The sequence below is a fragment of the Berghia stephanieae genome, chromosome 8, assembly GCF_034508935.2.
Source record: "Berghia stephanieae isolate SIO BIC M18660-M18661 chromosome 8, UCSD_Bste_1.3, whole genome shotgun sequence".
NCBI classification, from domain to species: Eukaryota; Metazoa; Mollusca; class Gastropoda; order Nudibranchia; family Aeolidiidae; genus Berghia; species Berghia stephanieae.
In genome coordinates this window covers 30,525,909-30,538,408 of record NC_088367.1, presented here as the reverse complement: position 1 = coordinate 30,538,408, position 12,500 = coordinate 30,525,909, and the positions used below count along the sequence as shown (strand labels likewise).

General features: G+C 37.4%; 1 protein-coding gene across 1 annotated transcript in view; it reads right to left on the bottom strand.

Annotated features, from left to right (window-relative positions):
* The window catches only part of LOC144978970 (uncharacterized), a 58,805-nt gene that overhangs the window by 6,041 nt on the left and 40,264 nt on the right, over positions 1–12,500 (bottom strand). The window contains exons 3-6 of the mRNA XM_078925589.1: positions 11,575–11,678; positions 5,498–7,010; positions 3,682–3,921; positions 1,889–2,083 (exon numbers count right to left, since the gene is read on the bottom strand). Coding sequence (XP_078781715.1) covers positions 1,889–2,083; positions 3,682–3,921; positions 5,498–7,010; positions 11,575–11,655 — 2,029 coding nt within the window. The 5' untranslated portion in view covers positions 11,656–11,678. The remainder of the gene's footprint in view (positions 1–1,888; positions 2,084–3,681; positions 3,922–5,497; positions 7,011–11,574; positions 11,679–12,500) is intronic.

The following is a 12,500-nucleotide window of genomic DNA, read 5'->3' as shown; positions in this document are numbered from 1 at the left end:
TAGATGGATGGCATGAGGATGAGTGGATGGATGAGGGAATGGATAAATAAATGGATGAGTTGGAGGATGAAGGAATGAGTGGATGAATGGTTGGGTTACTGAATGAAATCGATAATGTATTAGTGAGTGGGTGAATGAATGACCCGAGAATGGATTATATTAGTGAGTGGGTGAGGGAATGGATGGATGAATGAATGGGTGGGTTGGTTAGAGAATGGACGGATGAGTGATGAGTGGGTGGGTGGGTGAGAGAATGGACGGATGAATGGATGAGTGGGAGGGTGAGAGAATGGTTGGATGAATGAAGGATTAGTGGGTGAGTGAGAGAATGGATAGATGAATGGGTGAGTAGGTGGATGAGAGAGTGGATGGATGAATGGATGGGTGGGTGAAGAAATGGATAGATGGATGGATTATGGATGAGTGGATGGGTGAGGGAATGAATAAATGAATGGATGAGTTGGAGGATGAGAGAATGAATGGATGGGTGAATCGATGAGTGGGTCGATGAAGGAATGGATAGATGGATATGGATGAGTGGATGGGTGAGGGAATGGATAAATGAATGGATGAGTTGGAGGATGAAGGAATGAGTGGATGAGGGGGTGGGTAAATGAATGAAATCGAGAATGTATTAGTGAGTGGGTGAAGGAATGGATGGATGAATGAATGAGTGGGTGGGTTTGAGAATGGACGGATGAATAGAGGAGTGGGTGAGTGAGAGAATGGTTGGATGAATAAATGTATGAATGCGTGTTTGAGGAATGGATCGGTTAATGGATGAGTGAGTGGGTGAGAGAATGGTTGGATGAATGAATAGATTAGTGGGTGAGTGGGAGAATGGATGGATGAATGGATGAGTGGTTTGGTACAGAAGTGGAAGGATGAAGGGATTATTGAGTTGGTGATGGAAAGGGTAGATGAATGGATGACTGAGTTGATGATGGAATCCATGGATGAATTAGTGAGTTGGTGAAAGAATAGTTGGTGAAGGAATGGAAGGAAATGATTAATTAGCGAGTGGTTGAAGGAATGAATAGATGAATAGATGAGTGGGTGGGTAAAGAAATGGTTGAATACATGTATGGATTCATGAGTGTGTGAGGGAATGAGAGGATGTATGAATGAGTGAGTGGATGAAAGAATGAATGGATGAATAGATGAATGAGTGGTAAAGGAATGGATAAATGAGAGGGTGAAGAAATAGATGGATGGGGGACGGATGGATGAGTTTGTGAGAAAATAGATGATTAAATGGACCAGTGAGTGTGTGGCGGAATGGATTAGTGGGTGAGACAATGGATTGATAAATGGATGAGTGAGTGGATGAGGGAGTGGATGGATTGATGAATGGATGCGTAAATGACATGGGTAATTGAATGGATAAGAGAACGAGTGGGTGGATGCATGTGTGGGCGGATGGGTGTAAGGGTGACTAGGAGTATGAGTGGATGAATGGATGAATCAATGGATAGGTGGTTGTATGGGTGAGTTGATAAATTATCTGGTGGTTTAACGAATATGTGAATTAGGAGGGTGAGCGGATGGGGTTAATGAATGAACGAGTGAATAGATGGATGAATGGTTGAATGAACAGTAAATAGATGGTGAATGGATGAATGGACAATAATGGACGGTGAATAGATGTGTGAATGAAAGGATAGATGGATGGGTGAGTGGATGAAAGAAAGTACGTATGAATAGATAGATGGATGCATAAGTGAAAGGATTGGCAAATGGGTTAATTAATGGGTAAATACATTGACGTTTCCGATTCAGTGAATAGGCATGAAGAATTTTGAATGTATTTAACATAAGTGATTGAATGAATGGATGAATGGATGGATTTGCATGGTTTATTTATGGATGTGACTATTGTGGTACACACCTTGGAAGATGCAAGATGCCTCTTCCTGTTTAATGTCAGAAAACAAAGGCGTTGATTCGTGAAATGGCTGGCTAGAGTTACTGACTGAAAGTCCCATTTCAAAATGGCTACTGTCCGAATGACTACTGTACACGGGCGATGACGTGGAATGATGACTGTAGCAGCTACATGTAACTTCTGCCTTAGGGTAGCATTCTGAAATAATACGAAATAGGATGATATTTAAAATGTATTAAATTATCAACTGATTTGGAATCACTTATAGGATAACCGTGGAAATTTTTATGGAATAGTTTTGAGAGAGGCAAATGTTCGATTTGGCCGTTTCATGAAAATTGTTTTATTTAATTTAATTGTTTTTTTCGAAAGAGGGATGGGGAGTGCTAGTGCTGATTGCTATATTCCCTTTTCTTTTGTTTTGTTTTGTTTTTACTGTTTTTCTTCTTGGTCTTTGGGTGATTTTCACACAAAAAAATTTATTGATGTTCTTTTTTGTTTTATTTTCTATTTTCTTACTCAATGCGTTTTGGGTTTTTTGTGAAAGAGGGGTTGTTTTGTGTTTATTATTTTGTCTTCTTTTGTTTGTTTGTTTTGGGTTTTTTTTTCATTTATTTTTTTATTTTGTTTTTTTTGTTTGTTTTGTGTCAATGCATATCTACTAAACTTTCAATAACCAATTTGTCTGTTTTTTATTATTTTGAACCCCAAATTATCTTCTATTTATAATAGGCGGGGATTAACCTTTGTTTTCAGTTACTGGCTGGTATAATCTTTCTAACAGAAATTTAGGAATTTTTCAAAAAGTAAAATTAGGACAGCAATTTTAGATAAGATTTTTTCAAATTCAAGAATAGGTGACACAAGTGATAAACGATAACCTCGATTTCAGGTTACTACCATCAATGCCACTACTACTACTACTACTACTACTACTACTACTACTACTACTACTACTACTACTACTACTACTACTACTACTACTACTTCTACTACTACTACTACTACTACTACTACTACTACTACTACTACTACTACTACTACTACTTCTTCTTCTTCTACTACTACTACTACTACTACTACTACTACTACTACTACTACTAACTACTACTACTACTACTACTAACTACTACTACTACTACTACTACTACTACTACCACTACTACTGCTACTACTACCACTATTACTACTATCTAACTACTACTACTACTACTACTACTACTACTACTACTACTACTACTACTACTACTACTACTGCTACTGCTACTACTACCACTACCACTACTTCTACTACTACTAATACTACTACTACTTTCTACATACTACTACTACTACTACTACTACTACTTACTACTACTACTACTACTACTACTACTACTACTACTACTACTACTACTACCACTACTACTACTACTACTACTACTATTACTACTACTACTACTACTACTACTGCTACTACTACCACTACTACTACTTCTACTACTACTACTACTACTACTACTACTACTACTACTACTACTACTACTACTACTACTACTACTCTTACTACTACTACTACTACTCACTTACTACTACTACTACTACTACTACTACTACTATACACTTCTACTACTACTGCTACTACTACTACTTACTACTACTATGCTACTACTACTACTACTACTAACTACTACTACTACTACTACTACTACTACTACTGCTGCTGCACTACTACCATACATATACACTCTACCTATCTACTGACTACTATCTCTATACTACTACTACTACTACTTCATATCGTTTCTCTTCCAGGCTCAGCTTTTGCAGCATGTCATAAAGCACCAGCCCAAACGTCGGCTCCAGCCGAGTAAAGTCATCCCTTTCCATCTGACACAATTGGCCTCCAGACACACTCTGGAAGTTTTCAGCCCTCAGCTTCTGCATGTCAAGACCCTGCTCCTGGGCAACGTAAAATAGCCAATCCAGTACTTCACTGCTTGACCAGTAGTGTGCCGCTTTAAATGTCCAGCTCATTGAATTCTCGTCGCCCTCATCTGAAAAATGATATTTTACACATTAAAGCATAAATGAATGTGTGTGTTGCATTTCATTGGTTTATACACACAATTGCACATAGAGTGCTTTAAAATGTTTTCATCATTTTTACGACCCTCATCTTGGCCAAATCTCCCAAACCTGGGATTCGCAAAGTCTCAGGTCTGAGAGTTTTTGCCAAGATGAAGACAATTTAAATCGATCAATATTTGAAGGACGAGTTTTCTAGCCAAATTTTTAAATACTTGTTTTGTTTTTTCAAAGTACGGCAGTTAATGGATTAATGGTCAAGGAAATGGTAGAAGATTTATAAAGCGCCTTTGGCATATGCCTAAATTTTCTTGTACAATAAGTAAGAAGACATTTTAAAGAAATCGACATTACCTTTACTATTAATGAAAACATTTAAAAACAAGGCCGATATACTTATTGATATGTTTCTATATTCATTTTTTGTTCAGTACTCATTCTTTAACATATAATGCAATCAGTATTTACTGAACCATGAACTAAATTTTTGGTTACAAAAATCCTTTCACAATAGTTAAATTCTATGCCAGAATGTAGGCATGGGGATCTTTCAATTATCAATTCTAATTTAATAGCTTTTCATGAAATAAATTGTCGTTTATATTTTGACATTTCAAAAAAGCAACGTGCATTGTTGTTTAATTGTAAAGAATCTATCAAACACACCTGGCACATTATTTTATTAGGGTCACTTCCGATTAGCATCTTTCAGACTTTCATAGTATTTCCTTGTGACTTGTTTCCCCTAGATTTCGATTTCACCCTTTAATGGTGAATTTTCTTTCAACTTGTTAATCCGGTGATATATTTACAGACTTTACACGGTATCAACAACTACAATGCAAGTCAGGCTCCATTGCTGTTAATGCTCAATGGATGAAAACGTTTAAATCTTTGCTTATTGCCAGAATAAATATAAATAATATATATATATATATAATGCCTTGTTTATTTATCCCATCATATTTTCATTTCATATAATTCCCGTCCCGTAACCTGTCGGGTGTTATTTTTTTGTAATCACACTTTAACAATATCCGTCATTGCCTGGACTTACTTGCTTGAGCTATATATATATATATATATATATATATATATATATATATATTATATATATATATATAATATATATATATATATATATATATGTATATATATATATATATATATATATATATATATATATATATATATATATATATATATATATAGCAATATCCACTAAACGTGCTCAAAGCGCTTTTACAAAGGGTCTCGGACCTACAGCAACACGTAACATGTAGATCAAGACATGACGCCTGTTCGGCGATATTACAACAGAAAACGCTGTTAACCGCCAGGTACTTATTTTACACATGAGAACGTTCAGAGAATGTGAGTAAAGAGTATTTTCCAAGGACTCAACTATGCGCCGAGCGAGACTCGAACCCAGGACCTTCCGATCCGAAAGCGAGTCTCATACCACAAGCCCACAAAGCCGCATATACCCAGATGGTTATTCACATCTGAGTCGTGTGAGATAAATTAAACCAAATAAATCCATACCTTGCATGAAATGATCAGGCGATTCACAAAGGAAGCTCTTTTTGCGTGCTTGGGCCGGACAGCTGCCATCATTGTCATCGAGTTTGTCGTTATCATTGTTGTCTAATGGGTAGTCCTCGTCGTTTGAAAGGGATTTAGAAAGAGACATGGGTACAAATGAAATAGATTGGCTAGAAGTCGTCGCCTGAGTCAGTTCACATCGGCTATAGGAAGAGGAGTGAGAGTATAATGCCGAGGCGTCGTCATTGTATGCATGCGCACTTTGATTTTTGGAGGATGATGCGTTGCTAGAAAAAGCAGGGTGTGATATGGCTGGCATGTCAAATGAACACGAACAATCGGAATGAAGTTGACTAGATTCTGAGGGGCTGTTTTTATGTCTGACATACATACAAGATGGTGATGATGATGGCGGAGGTGGTAGTGGTGGGGACATTGAAGGTGTTGAAGAAAGGGAAATGAGTGTTGGCGTCGATGAGTTTGGTAATGAGGACTGCGGAATAGAGAAATAACGATGTGATTGCAATGTCTCTGTAGGAAAACGCTGTGAATGCCCCAGTTTTATAAGTTCACTATTACTGGCATAAGGATGTCCTCTCTCGTGACTGTCCGTTTCGTTATTGTCCAAATTTGTGTAAACTTTCTTGTGATCCAGTTCAAAAGGATGGGATTTTGCAATACCACTGGTGATGGTTGTGAAAGTGTTACTATTTCCACAACAATCTCTGATGCTGTTGCTGCTATTACAACAACTAACATGGTGCGACCAATCTAATGAATTCATTGTGGTGTTACTTCTTTTTAAGCTATATTTGATTACATCAAAATCATAACTATTTTTAATACGATCAGAATCAGAATTTTGAAATTCTTTATTTTCATTAGTTAGATTCTTGGAAATCGGAGAGCGTAATTGGACGTCATCGACCACCTCATTTATCATCGTGTTGCTCGTTGATAAGCAGGCACTATCAGTATATATATGGAGAGATTTACTATTCGTGTTAAGTCCGTCATTGTGTTTGTCATTGGCTGTGAGAAGCTGCTGGCATAGACTAGATGAATTGTTCGTTGAAAATTGACCATCACTTTTGGGAATGCACCCTCTAGACATATCATTTAAATACTGTGTAGGATTGTAGTTTCTGCGACTGCTACTGTTGTTGTTGGTGTTATTGTTGTTTTTGTTTCTGTTTTTGTTGTTGTTGTTGTTGTTGTTGTCATTGTTGTCGGCATGATTACCGCTGTAGCAGCCGCTGTTGTCCATTCTCATCGCAATCGTATTTGGGCTTCCATTACTTAAACGATTGCCTTCTAAATGAACATCGTCATTTTTATTCTTGCTTTGAAAGAATCCATTCCCATGATTGGTATTTTGCGACGTACTGTCCATGATAATATGAGATGAAGTAACAGTTGAAAATGCAAATCGTCCAGGAAAACCAATTTTTTTGGAAACAGTTGACGGGTGTTCAAAGGAGAGCATTTCTGGTTCCATCAATGTGTTGGGAAACTGAGAGAGAAAAAAGAAGAATATGGGAATTAAAAGCCACATTAACTGATTTATAAGAATTCTGATAGAGCGGCAGTTCATTATAATCTTACACCTCAGAACTAGTGCGGGGCGGTCCTTGGCAAGCTTAAGGACCACGGTCCTACGGTCCTTGGGAAATGAAGACCGCAAGGACCGGTCTAGGACCGGTCCTTTTCGACATTGAACATTCCTGAGAGACTGTTGGAAATTCGAACCGGTTTGACCTTTGAGACCGTGGGATCGTTCATTCTTGAACCGTTAAAGACCGCTACACGATGAAAACCGTGGTCTACAGGAGTAAAACACACGGAGTAGTCACACTCATTTCAAATTGTAACCTAATTAGAGAAGAGGGGTGATGCCTTCTTTATTTGCTCACCGTACTTCATTGTTACTTCGATAATTTAATAAAATTTGAAATTTATCCCCATTAACGGAGATAATGGCATCGCCCAAGGCGTTGATCGAGTTGTTCGTGGCGTTGATACACACACGCAACTCCTACCCCCCCCCCCCCCCACACACACACTCACACATTAGAGGCAGCGAGCATTGAAGAGTAAGAGAGAGACGTGAAGTTATAATAAGAGGGGGTGGATGAGGTAATAAGAGGGGTCGATGGTGACTTTTCGCCAGATCTAACAAACTCAGCTACCCATTCATTGCTGAGTAGACAGGGATTCAGAAAAAACTCGACTGCACCCGGGATCGATCTCTGGCCCTTTGCGTATAAAGAGAGTGCTCTATCAACTGAGCTATCGGGGTCCCCAAATATTCTATTGGACTTTTTTAAAATTCAGACGTTATAACTGGGTTTTTTGGAAGGAAGAAACTAATGAAACTCATATTATTTGATTAGTAAAAACACCAAACGAAATTTTAATATTATTGTATTATTTTAAATGACAACACTGCGATAGAAAGGAGTGGTGACAAGAGATGGACAAAAGAAAACAAAAAATCGGATTTGCTACTTGCTAGGTTCGACACACACACACACACACACACACACACAAACACACACATCTTTAGTAGTCACATACATTTCAAACAATAACCCATTAGAGAAGAGGGGTCATGCCTTCACCATAGATCATTGTCATTGCGATCATTATGGTGTAGTAAATTTTGAAATTTACCCCGTATAATGGAATCGTCAAAGGCGTGCGCCTCCTTTTCCCCCCATCTCACACACGAAAGGGCGGTTTGCGGAGTGGAGGTTGGTGGTCGTCTGCCTGTATGGTCGTCTGTGTCGTTTAGTGTATGGCAAAGGGGGGTGGGTGCGATTAATTAAGTGGGATGGGTGGTGATTGGTGGAAGATAGGCAACCGAAGCAACGAATCGCTGGAGAAGTAGTAGGCTATGGCGCGAGACCGTAGGACCGTGGTCCTTAAGCTTGCCAAGGACCGCCCCGCACTAGTTGAAAGGTGATAAGAAGTGAGGACCGCCGCCGGTCTTCCCCTATGGGACCGGTCTCCGGTTCACAGCTAAAAGACCGTGGGACCGCCGGTCCAGACCGGTCTTCAGCGCGGCACTACTCAGAACGTGAGGGGGGGGGGGGGGGGGGGGGGGGATGTGTATTTGGTTTCTGTTTAAAAAATATAAGACGGGTGGGAGGGGGAGATTGACCGAATGTAATATTACATTTTTGTGAGATGAACAGTTATTTATCATTTTACTATTTGTAAACACAAATACTTTAGATTTATAGAAACTAATTTACATAAAACATCAAATGAATCTGGAACCAGTTTCTGCTAATCTTAATTTTAAGTGTTCTACCATTTCAATTATTCAACCATAGCCTTTAAAATCTACCACAAATAAATTTGTCAACTGTTCTGAAAGCTGCATCTTGAAAAAAGGTAACTATGTTGACAAAGAGATAAAGAACGAAATTGGACAAGCAGGGCACAGGGCCGGCACAAAATATATTAAGAATATAATAAAAGAGTTGAAGGGAAAATTGGCAGAGAAAAAAAAGAGATACAGTAAAGAGTTGACAGTATTTTGACTTCAAACCCCCAAAACCAGTTCCTGGGTCGAAACCATCTTCATCTTCAGCCACTGCAAGGGCAAGCCCTATTCTTCCAGCCTTAGCATTTAGTCCTCAAGCCATCGCTCTGCTATTTCCTATTCAACCTCTACGCCTCCAGCCGCCGCGACCAGCCTAAACCACTATCCCATCATTATAAAGATAAAAACCAACTCTTTCTACAGACAGATTGTCTGATGAACTAAATTATTTACAAAAAAATAATCGGATACTAGGCTGTCTCCTCCTCGTTACAAAACACATTCTTATCGGAGCTGGTGAAAGAAATAAAAAAGCTTACCAACTAAAAAAAAGATAGAAACTCATAAAAGAGTGGCAAAATGTTTGCCAAATGAAATTGACTTGCACATGTGTCTGAATCTCAAAGTTGGGAGGCCTTACCCAGAAGAAATCAAATTGGAATGTTAAAGGCTTTGAAAGAAATTGTGTAGATAAATCTGGCCGGAACTGATAAGAGGCGCTTGTGGTGGCTAAAACAGTTAAAATTAATGATGACCAGGTCACAAACCTTGGCTTTTCCATTTCAAAATGTAATATTACATTGAATCGGGGGGGGGGGGGGGGGATTAAGGAGGTTGGAGGCAAACGTAAGAAAAGTGTTAGAATAAAATGGGGTGGGGAGGGGAGTGGTAACCCCCCCCCCCCCCAAAAAAAAAGATTTTATATAAGGGACCCTAAAGCAGTGTCCAATTATGAGAGATGCATTAAAAGTCGGATATAATACAATATCAGGATATGTAGTTATAAGGTTCGGTCAAGAGATATTTAGGTTTCAGAGGGACTATGCTAAGATTATCATTTTTTAAAAATTGAAATAAATTTATTGATCTAACTCTATTAATTTTGACAATTTTACCATGTTCTGCTAAATTGATTTTAAATAATGATCTAACTTATATATGAAACATTTCTAGCTGCTAAGTTTTAATTTTTCATAGGTATTTATATCTACATGTACATAAATCTCTGTTATGATAAACCAATACCGATTAATATCCGGTATCCCTGAGTATTTGTTAAAATATATATCTTGAAAAAAAAAGATATTCTTTTTAATAGGTTGAATTTCGGAGGAAATAAATATGTTTTACGTTTTTGCTCGCTGATATGTATCTTTCTTACAAAATCTACGTTTTCAGATCATATCAATGACAAAAATCAAATTCCCCCATGTAAAGTTTGTAAGGACTCCGTAATTCAAGGGATGTTATTCGTACATGACCTCATTCTTCGCTCTTTAAACTTGAATTACTTCCCTTATACTACAAACTGGATTACATCTTGTGGTGCAATTTTAATGGTATAAATGAGAATCAATAATATTTCGATTTGGTACCAGTAATCCGGAGGTCTGAGGTTCAAGCAGGCCGGTTGTTTTGGATCATTTTTTCTTGTATTTTTCTCTCTTCTTTGTCTGACATTATTTCAAGCAATTTTTTTCAGATTTTCATCTTAAACCAGTACCTTCTCCCTAATTTGTTAAAATGACCAAGCACTTCTCATTGGAATCTCCCATAACTACAAAAAGGGAATAAATAATATTGAAATGATACCCTAAAGGATATAATATGATGACATTGTACAAGTCGACCCACAAAAAAAAACCCCCATAAGTCTGAAGTCCTCGAGATTTCAAAATCTCCAAGTAAATATAAAAACAAAAACAAACGATTGTGGCACATTGCCAAAAAATGCTGTAATTCTGTGCACGTGTCAGAAATACAAAAGCTGAGATTAACCTTTACAGTCTGCAAATCATTCTAAAGACACCACTTTTTATTTGAAAGCTTCGTGTAATTTTGTGTTTGATAATAATTCTGTAATTATATTTTCAGGGAGAGGAGATAAATCAGGGAATGACATTATCTGATCCTCTGTTGTGAAATTGATTCAATTTATCAGTTTATTTTAGTTGAAAGTGAACTTTTGTTGATCGTAAAATTAAAGATAAAAGATTTTACAATCTATTAATATAATGAAATTTCAATGTCATGAAATGGGCAAAAAATAACCCATAAGACGATTGTCCCGATTGGACAAGAAGAAACCTAAAGCTCCCGTCTATCTGGGTTTCAGTGAAGTATCGCCATTTAAATCATTATAAAGACCAAAACGTTTGCTTATAGTGGTGGGGTTTTTTTTTTACTTTGTTTTAAAATTATTTTTAATTTGTTTGTTTTAGTTTTGGTTTTGTTTGTTTTGTTTGTTTTTGATTATTTTGTTTGTTACTTTGTTTTGTTGGGGTTTTTTTTTTTCAGTTCTGTTTGAGTTTTAATTTTCGTTTTTGGTCTGCTTTTGTTTTTGTTTTGTTTTTGTCTTGTTTTTTATTGTTTTTGTTTCGTTTTGTTTTTTAGGGGGGGGGGGGGGGGGGGGTTATTATTTTTTCATCATTTTTTAAAAAGCTGTAATATTCATTTTGTTCCTATCTATTTGACAGTCCACAGTTTCTATCAGCTTAGTTTTTCAAATATATTGCTCAATACTTACATCAGAAATCGGACTGGCAGCCGGCATAGTTCTTATCGGTTCAGCTGCAGAAATTTCGATTGACGTCACATGATCATGCATGTATGATGAAGCGGCAAAATAATCTGTGAGACAAACAATGGGGGAAATTTATTCATAGAGCAGTTGGAATTCTATGGATGAGACCAGGTGAATAAGGCTTTACATTTAGACACAAAAGATTCTGATTCCAAATCTACTGTCAGTGTCAAGCAACTCGGTTTGAAATTACATGAACAAATAAGTCAGTGAGTTTTATTTATCAAGCGGATGTGCATTGTGGCTGATGTCTGAGAAAAAACCCGAGACTGATATACATAGACAGGAAACGTATAGATAGTTCGAAGATGACGTCAATCAGTTCTTTGTTATTGTTTTTTGCCATCCGCGTTTATGAGTAATGCTCACTGAACTGTATTAACCCGACTATAAACGTTCATGGATACACACAGTTTTGTGTGTTTTTCCGTTATACTTCCGGGTGGCAATGTTATGAGCTTCTTAGCCAAGCGCATACTATCTATAGAGTGGCAAAGGGTTTTAATAGAAGACGATGCGTATCTAGACCAGGCCATGTCAAGCCGGTTAACACCATCTAGCTCTCAAGTTCATTTGTAAAATGTATTATAACTAAAATTTGACATGATTTTTTGCAGTTTCTTACACCAGTTGGGTGGTTACGTCTCATTAAATGTTCCCTTATAGATAGTATGCGCTTGGCTAAGAAGCTCATCCGGAAGTATAAGGGACCAACACACAAAACTATGTGTAACCATGAACGTTTATAGTCTGATTAGAACAGGTTAGTGAGAATTACTCATAAACGCGGATGGCAAAAAAACAATAACAAAGACATGAGTTACGTCATCTTCGTTCTATCTATAGATAGTATGAAGTTGACGTCACTC